The 16,113-nt window shown below is 39.8% G+C and overlaps 1 protein-coding gene across 3 annotated transcripts in view; it reads right to left on the bottom strand.

Annotated features, from left to right (window-relative positions):
- LOC144592671 (YTH domain-containing family protein 3-like) overlaps positions 1-16,113 on the bottom strand; it is a 199,765-nt gene that overhangs the window by 16,026 nt on the left and 167,626 nt on the right. For 2 of the 3 annotated variants that reach the window (XM_078397456.1, XM_078397457.1), the window contains one exon: positions 12,928-13,007. In XM_078397456.1, the coding sequence (XP_078253582.1) occupies positions 12,928-13,007 (80 nt within the window). Of the gene's footprint in view, positions 1-12,927; positions 13,010-16,113 lie in introns of all 3 variants that reach the window. The other variant, XM_078397458.1, reaches the window with a different exon arrangement.

Raw genomic sequence — 16,113 nt, 5'->3', positions numbered from 1 at the left:
CATGTTAACCCACTCAAGAATTACAGTAGGATCTTGATCAGCTGGGCCAAAGAATGGATAGAAACATAGACATAGAAAATAGGTGCTGGAGTAGGCCATTTGGCCCTTTGAGCCAGCATTGCCATTCAATATGATCATGGCAGATCATCTAAAATCAGTACCCCATTCCTGCTTTCCCCCCCATAATCCCTTGATTCCATTAGCCCCAGGAGATAAATCTCAGTCTCTTGAAAATATCCAGTGAATTGGCCTCCAATGCCTTCTATGGTAGAGAATTCCACAAATTCACAACACTGGGTGAAAATGTTTTTCCTCATCTCAGTCCTAAATGGCCTATCCCTTGTTGTTAAACTGTGACCTCTGGTTCTGGACTCCCCCAACATCGGGAACATTTTTCCTGTATCTAGCCTGTCCAATCCTTTAAGAATTTTATATGTTTCTACAAGATCCCCTCTCATCTTCCTAAATTCCAGTGAATACAAGTCCAGCCAACCCATTCTTTCATCATATGTCAGTCCTGCCATCCCAGGAATTAACCTGGTGAACTTTTGCGGCACTCCCTCGATAGCAAGAATGTCCTTCCTCAAATTAGGAGACCAAAACTGCACATAATACTCCAGGTGTGGTCTCACTGTACAACTGCAGTAGGACCTCCTTGCTCCTGTTCTCAAATCCTATCGCTATGAAGATAATAGAGTTTAATTTAGATAGGTGTGACGTGTTGCATTTTGGGAACTCAAACCAGGGCAGGACCTTAGCAGTAAATGGTAGGGCCCTGGAGAATGTTGTTGAATAAAGGAATCTAGGAGTACAAGTACTCAGTTAGTTGAAAATGACATTGCAGATAGCCTGGGTGTTGAAGGCATCTTTTGGCATGTGATCATCGATCAGAGAATTGAGCATAGATGTTGCAATGTCATGTAGTACAAAACATTGGCGAGACCACACTGTTCAATTTTGCGACCCTGCTACAGCAAAGCTGCCATTAAGTTGGAAAGACTGCAGATTATTTACAAACTTGAGGACCTGAACTAAAAGAAGAGGTTGTGCAGGCAAATACTTTATTCCTTAGAGCACAGGAGGCTGAGGGGTGATCTAATAGAGGAGTATAAAATCATGAGGGAAATAGATAAGAGTGAATGCACAAAGGGAAACCAAGAACTAGAGGGTATAGGTTTAGGGTATGAGAGGAAAGATTTCACCAGAACCCAAGGGGAAACATTTTGACAGAGGATGGTGGGTATATGGAATGAGCTGCTAATGTCATTGAGGCAGATACAAACCGACATTTTAACACAAACACAGATGTTTTGGGTCAGAATGCTTCTTCCATCTGATCCATCCTGGAGGAATATGGTCAAAAAGCAAGGGAATAGGACACATTTAGGTGGGGCAGCCTGGTCGGCATGGGCAAGTTGGGCCGAAGGTCTTGTTTCTGTCCTCTATGGCTGTCTGCAAGACCATGTAAATGCAAGCTCATTCAAGTACCCTAGTGAACCAGCATTTAACTGGTTTTTATAACAATATAAAGCTGTGAAATAACTAAAAACTTTGGTTTGTCTTTGGAATACCATCAGAACTAATTTTCAATTCTGCCATTTGTCTTATTATGAGTAACCTCTCAAATTCTGTCCAATACGGCCTTCAGACAACTACTTGGAAGGACACATGTGACGCATAAGAATATAAACAGACACAATTTTTATTAGCAGGCAGATGGCTAGCATACACGACTGGATCCCTGCTTAATTTTATATGTTCTTCATCTGTGAGAAGTTGGCTGCGCCTAACGGCTGCGGCTCTCTGGCAGTCTGTTGTCTTTTTTTCTTTTTTTTTTTTGTTTGTGTCGTTGTTGGGATGGTTTTTGTTTCTGTTTTTGGCTGTGTATGTGTGGTGGGGGTGTGGGGGGGCGCGGGGGGAAACCTTTCTTTTATTAGGTCTCTTCCCCGGGGCGCAGCTCGCCCCCGGGGCCTTCCATCGCCCGGCGCGGCTCGGCTGCGGGACTTAACATCGCCCGGTGCGGCCGCGGGACGTTTCAGTGCCCGGCGCGGCTTGGCCGTTGGACTTAACATCGCCCGGTGCGGCCGCGGGACGTTTCAGTGCCCGGCGCGGCTTGGCCGCTGGACTTAACATCGCCAGCTCGGCTCGGCCGCGGGACGTTTCGGTGCCCGGTGCGGCTTGGCCGCTGGACTTAACATCGCCACCGCGGCTCAGCCGCGGGACGTTTTGAGTGCCCGGTGCGTCTTGGCCGCTGGACTTAACATCGCCCGGTGCGGCCGCGGGACGTTTCGGTGCCCGGGGCGGCTCGGCCGCGGGGCCTTCCATCCTCTTGCGGGGGCTGTGCGTGTCGGTTGCCTCGGTAGGGGTCGAGCTGCCTGTCCGTGGGTGCGGGGGGAAGAGAGGGGAAGTTTTGTTGCCTCCATCACAGTGAGGCGGTGTTTAGAGTCACTGTGATGGATGTTTGTGTTGGGGTCGGGTGTCCTGTGTTCTTTTCTTCTTTGCTGTGTCTTGTGACTGCTGAAATTTCGTTCGGTGCTGTGCCGAATGACAATAAAGTGTTGTTATGTTATGTTATGTTATCTATATTTGTCAGATAACAGTACGAGGGCCTGAGCTATAGGGAGAAGTTGGGCAGGCAAAGGCTTTATTCCTGGAATGTTGGTGTCTAATGAATAATCTTACAGATCAGTCTAGAGCAGCTGAGTTAAGAAACATAACCAAAACCATTCTTAGATAGACGTACTCTATTCTGTAAAATTTTAATGGCAACAAGTATTTTAATTATCGTAGGTTTGACTAGTTCCTGCTGGCATTCTCCCTTTGACGAAAAAAAGCTCGTGTAATATAAAGTTTTTCCACTGTAGATATTTAAAATTAGCCTGAAAATTCAGGAAGTGTACAAGCAGCTCGCAGTTTACATGTACCCGGTCCCCATTTCCCTCTGGCAGAAGATGCCTGCAGTTCCACAGCAGCTGGCAAATCTATCCCTTTGGTCTCCCAAAAGCTTGTTCATATGTTCATTGTCCGTATGTTGGATGTTCACAACTCAGGGATGATCTGTAACATGTTGCCAACCAAAATCTACACCTCAAACTTGCTGAGCTCCAAATATTTCTAAAACCGCAGTCTAATATAATTCTCGGACAACCACTGACTATAATACTTTTCCAGCTAAATAGATGCTAAGTTTAATGATTTAAATAGAATCAGTACTATTACCATCATGGGCACCATTATGGTAATTAACCATTATGCAGTTCAAACAATACGTTTCACTTTAAGGCTGATGACTAATTCATTGCTTTTCTTTCTTTCCATAAATGCCGTATTGAAATTACACAGACTCTTCCATGTGAATTTAATTCAGCCAACTAATTTCAAGTTGTGAGTTATAAATATTAAATATGCAATACTAAAAATACTCCCATATTTCTCTGAATGGGGCTTTCCTATCCTTTATTTCAAGTATCAGTCACAATTGTACAGCATGGAAACAGGGCCCCTGGCCCAACTTGCCCATATCAAATCAAGCTTCCTGAGCTAGTCATATTTACGTGTATTTGGCCCATATCCCTCGAAGGTCTTCCCATGTACCTGTTCAAATGAATTTTAAATGTCAACATAGAAAATAAGTACAGGAGTAGGCCATTCGGCCCTTTGAGCCTGCACCACCATTCAATATGATCATGACTGATCGTCCAGAATCAGTACCCAGTTCCTGCCTTCTCCCCGTATCCCTTGATTCCATTAGCCCCAAGAGCTAAATCCGACTCTCTTGAATACATCCATTGAATTGGCCTCCACTACCATCTGTGGCCGTGAATTCCACAGATTCGCAAGTCTCTGGGTGAAAAAGTTTTTCCTCATCTCACTCCTAAATGGCCTACCCCTTATTCTTCAACTGCGACCCCTTTTATGGTTTTATAAGATCCCCTCTCAACCTTCTAAATTCCAGTGAATTCAAGCCCAGTCGACCCATTCTTTCATCATATGTCAGTCCTGCCATCCTGGGAATGAACCTGGTGATCCTACGCTGCACTCCCTCAATAACAAGAATGTCCTTCCTCAAACTAGGAGACCAAAACTGCTCACAATATTCCAGGTGTGGTCTCACCAGGGAGCTGCACAACTGCAGTAAGACCTCCGTATGACGGCCAACATGTCATTTGCTTTCTTCACTGCCTGCTATATCTGCATGCTTACTTTAAGTGACTGATGTACAAGGACACCCAGGTCTCGTAGCACCTCCCCTTTTCCTAATCTGATACCATTCAGATAATAATCTGCCTTCTTGTTCTTGCCACCAAAGAGGATAACCTCACATTCATCTAAATCGGTTATATTGTAAATAACTGGGGTCCCAGCACTGAGCCTTGCAGCACATCACTAGTCACTGCCTGCCACTCAGAAAAGGACCCATTAATTCCTACATTGTTTCCTGTCTGCCAACCAGTTCTCTATCCAAGTCAATACACTACCCCCAATACCAAGTGCTCTAATTTTGCACACTAATCTCTTGTGTTAAACTGTGACCCCTGTTCACTAGAATAAATGTTATAATTGTATCACTGGCACATCCTCAATGATAGGCATATGATAACTCATTCCATATACCCACCAGCCTGTCCAAACAATCTGCCCCTCAGGCCCCCTTTAAATATTGCTTTTCACCTTAAACCCAGCCCTCTCGTTTTAGATAATACAACAAATAAAACATACAACCCCAAAGTACACAAACCCAGAGACCATCTGCTTGAAAGGTATTCAAAATGCCTTAAGCAAATGCCTTTACTCAAAATGCTCTAAACCCCAAACCCTCTCACTCAGATGCAAATGCCGCCATTCGGACAATACCAACTTTTAAGTCTTTTCCTTCATATCAGCGAATAATAACTGCTTGAGACTGGCAATCAAGCTTGATCCTTATTTACAACACCTTTTCAAATTAGTTCTTTCTACCTCCAAATCCCAACTCCCTAAGTCATCTGGTTAGCCATTAACATTTCTCTTCTCTCAGTTTACTTTTAATATATTTCTGATAAGTGTATAAATATTACACAAGACTTTTTTTAATGAAGAATAGAATAGAATAGTCCTTATTGTCATCCAAAACCATGTTTTTGGACGAAATTCCGTTACTCACAGTCAACAATAAGAAGCAATAAAAAAGAAGACTTCAACATTTGTGCAGGAAACAAATTTACAATAAAATAGCAAGTAAGCTGTCCTTGATAAATTACTATGCTTCCTTACAACCCAAATTTAAATGCAGCCTTATATCAGGATCACTGCCTCACAAGCTCTATGCAGATAGCTGATGTCACAAGGCAGGACAAAGTTTGCCAATTAACATTTCAGTTGAGTATTCTTAGCACATGAAACATTGGGGACATGAAAGTATCTGAGCATGCTTTTTTAATATACAGCAGAAAGCCATTAAGCCCAGTCGGGTCCCTCTCAACTCCCAGAGGAGCAGTCCATCAAGCCCCAATTTACTGTGGCTGATTAACTCAGTATTGTTTAAGAAGTGGCACAAGAAGAAACCCGGTAAAGGGGGCACGCACAAACACTGCACACACAGCACCCAAGATCCGGATTAAACATGGATCTCTCAATCTGCTGCACTATCCTACCACCATTTAATGGAATATTTTTAAAGCAAACCAGCACCCTTTTCTGAATAGACACTGAAACGCCACAAAGATGATTACCAAGTTTCATGATTTTGAATTATCTGGGAATCAAATGGTGATGGCATTTCCCCAACATCCACACAATACCACCTGCTCAAACTACTCCAATAGTTTACTTTATACTTCCTGAAATACTTTAAAGGAACAGAAGTTTCCCCATACAAAAAGTCAATAGAATTATGGAGCAAATCATATTTTGTTCAGGCTGTAGATTTAATGGCTGCAATGGATTGGAGAACAGCAAGGAAGAGAGATATGGGGATTCGTATTGATCAAGATATTGCCAGTATTAATGTTCAGATACAGCATGGAAACATGCAATTTTATGGAAGCCAATTACTGAGCAAACCTGCATATCTTTGGGATGTGGGAGGAAACTGCAGCACCCAGAGGTAACCTATGCAGTCACGAGGAGAATGTGCAAACTCCACACAGACAGCACCAAAGGCCAGGATTGAACCAGGGTCACTGGCATTGTGAGACAGCAGCTCTTCCAGCTGCACCACTGTGCCATCCTAAAAATCTGAAAGTTCCACAAGTTGAAACATTTTACAAGATTTTAAACTATTTATAAGATCTACAGGTCGATTTTCTTCAAATTCTTCAAATATCTTCACATATTCAACGGAATCTAACTTCTTACCTTGAAGTTTACTCATATTACATTTATGATTTTGAAGCAAGTGTAAAACATTCCCAAAAAACTCAAACACTGCAAACATTAAGTTTGGTGTAGGTTTGAAATGTTTAATGTTGGATAAGATGAGGATTTCCTACCCATCCCAGTTCAATATTCAGTCAGTTTATTGGATTTATAATCATAATACTTACAAATATGATTCATAAAAAGATAAATATGGCTTTCAGATCACAGATAAAAAAGCAGTAACATTACTTGTAACTGCTGTGCAAGGTTTGCAATCTAAATTCAAATATGTGAATGGGACCAGAAATCTGCCTATTTTAGGAAAAAAACGCCAACAATTTGCTAAATGTTGCTGAGTCAGGTCCGGGACTCAAATTAGCAAGGAAAAATTAAACGATAAATTATTTAAATTTGAGAGTATTACTGAAGAAAAAGGTCATTTATATTAACTCAAAGTATTCTATAATAATATCATAGAAATTAAAGAACGCACTAAGTACATTTCTAAAAGTCAGCACATTGCCACAGATAATTTACCGCATGTACTGCTCCTTTACTTTTAATAAACAGTGAAGTCCAGTTCACTCTACAGAAGAAAAGCTAAATTATGAAGGTGTACATCTTTTCCACTAGGTTTAGATTTATTGTCACATATACTGAGGCTCAGTGAAATGCTTGTTGTGCGCTATCAAATTAGATACTATACATGAATATAATCAAGCCAAGCAACACTACATAAATTAATTGAAGTAGCTAACATAGGAATGTGATTTAATAAGGAAATCAATTCTGAAAGATAAGAAATTAGTTATACAATTAATCTTCAAGTGCTATCTAATAGTGCTTGAGATCTAAAATTAGTAGTTGATTTTTAAGCATCTTTAAGGCTGGCTGCGTGCTCAACAAAATGACTTCTTGATAGGCAGATGCAGTGGAAATAAAATCAGCCCTAATCACTGTAGCAATCCAATCATTCAAAGAAGTGCAGCTCATGTCTGATGCTCAGTGGATTGATCTTCCATGGCAACATATAGTCCTTTGTGTACGGTCATCTAACTGCATCTATGATTTTACAATGTATTTCTAATTGCAGATAATTTAAAAGAAATGAAAGAAAAAATATATAGGCCCCAAATTCAATAATGACTCGTCCTCTGCAATTGCTCACAACATGGATGCCGAGGTTTTACCTTACTGGATTGCAATAACGTCGGCAAATGACTAAAAAAAATCTCCCTTCTGAAAATTCCCCAGCAGCTTTAACTGATGACAAAGCCCTGCCCCTAAATATTAGGTTGGCCTAAAACAATTTTTAGAAAATGTCTTAGGAGAAAAATCAGAGGTTCAAGAAAGAAATTCTTGAATATTGGGTCTGGTTCACAATGGATACAACAAATGATGTTTAGAAAATAATACAAGTTGTGTGGGAGATCAGAGTTAGGAAAAGCAAAGACCTATCAACTTGGAGAGGATGTCAGATTCACTGGCAAACATGAAAGGAGGTAACGTGGCACTATCTTTTTGCCCCATCGCAGTCATGTGAAGAAAATACTGGGACAACCGTTAAACAGACAGTAATTTTCAAGTTTTATGGAACAGCTTTCGAAGTGGCTTAAGTTGAAGAATGGAATGTGATCGAGGATATCTAGCTTCTTGAAATGTATTAAAGCTATATTCATATACACGTATGCAGACATTGCCAAAACATGCATTGCAGATGGTCTAAAGATTTAAAAACCAGGATATAGGTCAATCATTACAGAATAGCCAGAATCTGAGCAACTATTGCAACTAATTATATGGGTGATCCAGTTAAGTTTCTGATCCATGGTGACACCCGGCTATTGAAGCAGGAGATTTTAACAGAGTAGGCATAGATAGCTTTGTAGCCAAGGAAATTGCGAAATAAACATTGTATTGCAGCATCATTGTCGTAAATAGACAAACACATTATGATGGGAAGATCATTGATGAAGCCACTGAAGATGGTTAGGTCGAGAAAGCTTCCCCGGGGATTCCTTCAGTGATGTCCAGGAGATAAGATATTAACTTTGATAATCACCTTTTTTGGGGTACTTGGTATAACACCAGATAAATGATTTCAATTCCTTCCTGGGCTCCCACCTAGTACCACGTAAATGGCTCATCCAAAGTTCTACGATCTGTATTCTAACTCACACAAAGCCCCACTATCCAAGTGCCCAGCTGCCACCAACGTCTAATTTACAAGGACCCTCAATAGCATACAAGGTCATTTGATGTCCAGAAATTTCAACTGTTCTGACATGACCCATCACACAGGAACAATAATGCAATCATCTGTAGTTGTGTGCCTTTTCACCCACAAACTATGTTTACCACAAATTAATGTCTTGAATGGTGGAAGGGGCTAAGAGAAGGAATGGGAAGAAAATTACAGCTTTTCCCCTCAGGTCCCAGTCAAGAATGAAATTAACTTTTTAGTTTATTTTCAAGATTTTATTTCTCTGGCACTTTTATGATATTTACATGGCAACATAGCAAAATACAGCAGGAGTAGGCCATTCCGCCCTTCGAGCCAACACCACCATTCAATATGATCATGGCTGATTTTACCTTTGTTGCACGCATTTCTAATTTCCAGTTTGATGCTATCCCCAACTCTACTACTATTCTTAGGTGGCCTGTACACAACTCCCACTAGCGTTTTCTGCCCCTTAGTGTTTCGCAGCTCTACCCATATCGATTCCACATCCTCCAAGCTTATGTCCTTCCTTTCTATTGCGTTAATCTCCTCTCTAACCAGCAACGCTACCCCACCTCCTTTTCCTTTCTGTCTATCCCTCCTGAATATTCCTGGAAGTTCAGCTCCCAGCCTTGGTCACCCTGGAGCCATGTCTCCGTAATCCCAACTATATCATACGTGATCCCAACTATATCAGTACCGTTTACTTTAAATCCTTTCCCTTTAATATTTGACTCCTCTTTTAGGGGAAACACTTATTCCACTTAGATTCATCAGAATTTTATATACATGTTAAGTATCTTCACCCGACAACACCCATTCCCCCCACCTCTTCCACCCTCCCTCTACCCCCAGTCTCCGTGGTTCCTAAGAAAGCAATTCTAGCTTATCCCGTTTCTCTTAATTTGCAGCATCTTTGTAACTCCTCTGGCTCTGCAGTGCAGTTCCATCTTTTCTGCAATGCAGTGACTAGCACTGTATGTTTACTCATGCTTTGGCCCAGATAATGTACAAAAACCTGCACGTCTATGGGATGTGGGAGGAAAACGGAGCACCTAGAGGAAACCCGCAGGGAGAACATGCAAACTCCAGAAAGCACCAGAGGTCAGTTTCAAACCTGGGTCTCTGGCGCTGTGAGGCAGCAGTTCTACCAGCTGAAGGTATCACAAAATGCTGGAGTAACTCAAAAGTCATTGTTGGAACTTCCATGTAACTTGTGATTCATTAATCTAAATTTCATTAAAAAAATTCTCCCGACCCAAAACATGAGAAATGATAGTTGTTAAATAGACGTTCCTGCTCTGTGCTTATTACAGTATTATCAGCATTTAGCAAATCAAAACATGATAAAGCGAAAGTAATATTCCACTATTGTGCAGGAATATTTGTTTTAAGCAATAGTAATGCATACAATGTGTAAGAGCCATGTGTGTTTATACTAGCTGTTTTAGCATATTATATTATTTTGTATCCTGCTGTATTATTTTGGACACTTTGGGGTTGTTGTGAATACATATATGGGCATAATGTACTGGGAGGAGTCAGAACTAGGTACTATCTGGGAATGCAGAGACGGGATGCGTCAGACACGGAGAAGCTAAGGAGAGATATAGTTCTTATTTTAGATGAAGTTGCCATTACATCTAGCGCAGGTAATAGCCCCTTCCAGTCTGTGGAACTCGGTTCAAGGTGTTTGAAATAAAACAATCCTTGTTCCGTCCAGTCGCTTCACAAGCTCCAGTCTCACTCAGAGCCAATTGTTATTTTAAATGGCTCTTTAGAGACATGTCTTACTTTTTTCACTCATGGAGCATTCTTACTTTAGTTCACTCATAGAGCATAGTTCTTACCAGACCTATGACAAGAGAAAAGCTTGGAACTTCTACATGGATGATTGTTTAAAATCCATGCCTTCGGAACAGGAAGCAGTTCAGATGGCAAAAGACCCGACTGCCATCTGCCAAATGGGAGGATTCATGCTGTCTAAGTGGATCAGCAACTACCGTGCAGTATTGACATCCATTCCCAAGAAAACAAAACTAAAGAGATCAAGGAGTTGGACTTAGACAAAGACAATATGTCAATGGAGAGAGCACTGGGATTGCGCTGGTGCATTGAAAATGATGTGTCCAAGTTCAGAATTGCTGTACAGGAACAACCATGCACTAGACGTGGTATCTTGTCCGTGGTCGGCTCTATATTCGACCCTTTAGGATTGCTAGCACCATTTACTCTGCCAGCCAAGCTGATTATGCAAGAGGTCTGCAAGGAGAAACTTGGATGGGATGAAAACATACCCAAAATCTTCTCTCAGCGATGGACAGGATGGCTAGCAGATCACAACAAGATTGTGGAGTTTAAAGTGGACCAGTGCATGAAGCCTACAAGCTTTGGTCAAATCAGATATGCACAGCTGCACCACTTTTCAGACGCTAGCGAAATGGCTACGGTACTGTTTCATATCCAAGACTGGAAAACAATAGCAAAGAAGTGCATATTACATTCATAATGGGAAAGTCCAGCGTGGCACCATTAAAACAAATGACAATTCCCAGAATGGAGCTTACAGCTGCAGTCCTAGCTGTCAGAGTTGACACAATGCTGCAAAAAGAATTACAACTTCAACTGGACAAATCCATTTTCTGGACCGATGGCACAATGGTGCTTAAGTACATCAACAACGAAACTAAATGCTTTTTCAAACATTTGTAGCAAACAGAATCTCCTTTGTAAGGGATGCTACTGATGTATCACAATGCAGATATGTTAGCACAAAGGAAAATCCTGCAGATGAAGCATCTAGAGGACAAACAGCAGACTGCTTTTTAAGCTATAAAAGACGGTTCAAATGACTAGAATTTCTAAAAAGTCAGACTGAGAATGGCCAAAACCTCACTTGGAATCTGCAATCTCTGCTAATGATACAGAAACCAAGTAAGACATTACAATGAACGTCATTGTCAAGAATCGATTGAACTCCACGAACTCTCTGATCACCTATTTCTCATTATGGAGGAATCTGAAGATTGCTGTAGCTTGGCTTCTTAAAATAAAGACAATTCTCTTGCAGCTGACTCAAAAAAGAAAGGAAATTCAAACTGCTGTGTGTAAACTACATTGGTCCTAAAGAGATCAAAAGAGGACAAAGTTTTGTTAAAAGATATGGTATGATACAGACTCCTGCATCAATGCGTTACGAAGATTCATTTGTCAACTAGGTTAAGTTTCATCTTTAAGATCAGACAATGGCACAAATTTCATCGCAGCGGAAAGAGAATTGAGAGAAGCATTCAATAACTTGAATCAGGACAAGATCCAGAATGCTATGCTTCAGCAAGGGATAAGGTGGTACTTTAACCCTCCAGCAGGATCCCATCACGGCGGTGTTTGGGAATGATTGATCCACATGGTTCGAAATGTGCTGTGCTCTGTTCTTAGCCAAAAAGCTCTGAACGATGAAGGATTGCAAACTTTAATTTGTGAAGTTGAAGCAATTTTAAATGATCGACCCATTACCAAGAGTTCTGATGATCCAATAGACCTGGAAGCACTCACACCAAACCATCTTCTTTAGTTGAAAGGCAAGGCAATACTACCACCTGGGCTCTTTGTAAAGGAAGATTTATACATCAGACACAGATGGAGACAGGTATAATATATGGCAGGTCTCTTTTAAGAAACGGTGGATACGAGAATATTTACCTTTGATCCAAGAACGACAACAGTGGTCAAAGGTGTAAAGAAGCTTTGCTAAAGGTGACATTGTTCTGGTGGCTGATTCCACTGCTCCACAAGCTCCTGGCTAATGGGCAGGATATTGGAGACCGTACCAGATGCACAAGGTCTTGTGTGCACAGTTCGACTTCAGACTAACCACAACATCTTGGAAAGACCAATAATGAAGATATGTCTGCTCCTAGAAGCTGATACCCGAATACAGCAAAGACTGGTGGCCTTAAAGGTTAAAGAATTACTTAAGTAGATTAGATGCCAACATATATTACATACCTGTTTATTTTGATGTGTCAAGTTTTTATGGCTCCTTTTTAATGTTTATTAGTAATTGTTTCATTATATATGTAGAACAATTAGGGGGCGGTGTGTAGGAGCCATGTGTGTTTATACTAGCTGTTTTAGCATATTATATTATTTTGTATCCTGCTATATTACTTTTGGACACTTGGGGGTTGTTGCGAGATGAATACATATGTGGGCATAACGTACTGGGAGGAGTCAGAACTAGGTACTATCTGGGAATGCAGAGACAGGATGCGTCAAGCACGAAGAAGGTATGGTGAGATATAGTTCTTAATTAGATGAAGTTGCCACTACACAATGTTTGAAGTACTCATTGAAGTACTTACCTGATTTGCCTGGCTTGTTAAATAAGGTTCAAAATCATCATCATTCACTGTGTCTTTTTGATGCATCGAACCGTTCTGAACTACAATAAAAAATATTCCGTTAGTAGCTGCTCTGAACCAATCTTTAAAAATACTTCCATGGTTTGCCTAATATATAGGCTAGTTTAACATTGACCACAATAACAGAATGTAACAAAATCAATAGCAAAACGAACAGATGTCCCATGAAATGCTAATGGATTTATAAACAGTTTCAGGATATCCTGTATGGGTGTATATGGCATATTTAACCAAATATCTAAATTGCACTTTTTTAAAGCTTAATTCCCTCAAAACAAGATTTAGAGCAGTTAAGAATAATACGAATGCAAAACATAGCTGTTAATTATATGGCAATATGATCAGTATATCTGCATGCCACGTAAACAAGAATCAATAGCAATTAACGCCAACATCTAAACAACAGTCAATCCGGCAAAATAATTCAACTTTGAATTCAGTCTCTGAAAAACATAAGACTTGCAATGCACGAGCATTGAATGTTGTTCTAAACATCATTCTGCTGCTTAATGTCAAAATAAGTCTGCACCAATCAAAAATCAAGCTATGAAATTAAAAAGAACTAAGGTCAAAGTTTTCTTATTTATTCAGTGAACTGGAAATTGTAACATCGTTTTTTAATATCATCTACATATGTAGAGTATCATATGCTTCTAGAATTTGTAAACCGTTGTCTTGAAGAATTGACGTTAATGTCAATGGAAGATTGGCACAGCAGTTGAGTTGCTGCCTTACAGCACCAGAGACCCAGGATTGATCCTGACTGCGGGTGTTATCTGTATGGAGTTTTTGGGGTCTCCCCGTGATCCCGTGGGCTTTCCCCGGGTGCTCTGGTTTCCTCCCACACTCCAAAGACGTTCAAGTTTCTAGGTTATTTGGCTTTGATAAAAATAATAATTGTCCCTAGTTTATAGATAGTGCCAGTGTACGGAGATCGCTGGTTGCATGGACTCGGTGGGCCGAATGGCCTGTTTCCACGCGATATCCTAAATTAAATTAAACATATGTATTAATATCTGTGCAGATTGTAAAAATAGTGGTCACAAATTCTTCTCTTGATCATATTTGCCCAGTACTAATTAATTTTCTTTTTTCACAAAGGGTTGTTTTACATTCATTACAGTACAACAAACAGGTCTATACACTATTTCACGTCCTTTTAATTGAAAAATTAACGGGCCACCCATGGCAATGTTAACATCAAGATAAACCATTTGCTAAAACAACAAGATTATAGTACAAGTCATTATTCAAGTACAGATGCACTTACAAAGACTATTTATTATTAATTGCTTGGCAACTTCATACACTGGTGAGTTCACATTTTTTTAAAAAAACAATCTCATGTGACACTGAAATTTGCAGCGGAGACTGCAATACAAGTGTGACCAGATGGCTTATACACGTTTTCATATTCCTCAATCCTGTTTACAGTAAATAAAGAGATATGCTACAAGGAAATCCTGAAATGCATATTGTATTTATTCTAATGATAAACTCTTGCCTGTCTGAATGTCACGTCGGGATTGGTATTAAACAATGGATTGTCTCAGGTCAATTAAGAAGCTGCTATTCATAAATAAACAGGAAAACTGTTGCAGCTAGATTTCAATGGCTGTTATTCCCACATTTATTTGAAAGGAAAGGCATTTTATGGCCAGCTGGTAATGAAGATGTGGCTAATTATAGTTTTAATTAATAAATAAAAATTGGGCATCCAATTTCACTATTAACATTCAAATTAGTAAATATGAATGCTTTAACATTTTACCGGTTAAATAGTAAGAATGAAAAGCACACAGGGCAACTATCCTGTTCATGCTTTTTTTATTGTGACATAAGTGAATAAATGTATGCAGTACATTCATTCACCTGAATCGCAAAATATTTTCTAGTAAAATTAGTTCACAAGGTGAAAAATGACACATCTACATGGTCTGCATAGCACAAGCATTGCACCAAAATATTTGATTGGCACATTGCACTATAGGTGGTAGCTGATTTTGTTTTTTTGGGCAAAAGATCTGTTCTATTCTTGAGCTAGTGCACTGTACATATGGTAATTTTATTAGATGTTGTTTAACTTTGAAAATAAAACTACAGTAAACCAAGTATGTTTAGTAATAGAAATGAAATGTTATCTCAAGATACTCTTTAAATTATCTTGTATTATCTGACATTGCATTTCTTCGTCAGCTGGGAGAGAAAATAAAATTGTCTGGGTTGCTAATTTTATTTCTGCAACATAACTCAGTGGCCATATGGAAATCAAACAATGCAAGCTCCCTTCCATGCGAGATATCAAACATTTACATATGGCTGTTCAAACGGCATTAAATGCAAGAATCTTTATAGCCAAAATGAATGCTTTCAGATTACGGCAATTTGAAATCAGTCCATCAACAGATCGAAATATCATGAATTCAACCACTTAAGTTCCCATCAGTAGTAAACAATGCACACTTCAATTAGCTGGGCTCAGCAAATGGGCATAAACAGGAAGTGAAATCAAAGCGTGGTACATTTTATTGAATATGAATACAGCCCAGGCACTGGATTTCCTAAATTTCCCCAGAAAACTGTGATAACTACATGATTCTAAAGTAACTAATTACAAAATCAAACAGACCGGGCCAAAATTTACTTTCAATATAACTCAAGACAAATTATGGTTTCTAATGTTTAAATAAAAGGCATAGCAACTTCAATTCAGAGGCCAATAGTCTTTTAGCTCTGATATTCAAGTATTGTTGGCTGGTTTATGCTGTTTCCCTTTAGCTTCACAAAACTTTGCTTCTTGTCTCACGATTGAAATTTATTAAATAGCACAAAACTGCTGCACTTGCATTTCAGATAGTTTCTGTTTCTGCTGCACAACCACCAACAGCTGGACTATCTCATGAAAGTTTCGCACAAAGATCATTTAGATTTTTATGTGGGCAAGTTTGGTGAGATGATCCATGTCCAAGCTGTCGAGTTGTGACTTGAAGAGTGACAATGTTGGTGCACATCTGGTTGTGCCAGGAAGGATGTTCCACTCTGGGATAGTCCATGGATATAGTGACTGCAGGTAGCTATTTTTGTTTGATAGAAACTAAACTTGTCACATTTATTAACAATTATTAC

This window comes from Rhinoraja longicauda, chromosome 4 (genome assembly GCF_053455715.1).
Source record: "Rhinoraja longicauda isolate Sanriku21f chromosome 4, sRhiLon1.1, whole genome shotgun sequence".
Taxonomy (NCBI): domain Eukaryota; kingdom Metazoa; phylum Chordata; class Chondrichthyes; order Rajiformes; family Arhynchobatidae; genus Rhinoraja; species Rhinoraja longicauda.
This window is presented reverse-complemented; position numbering and strand designations above follow the sequence as displayed.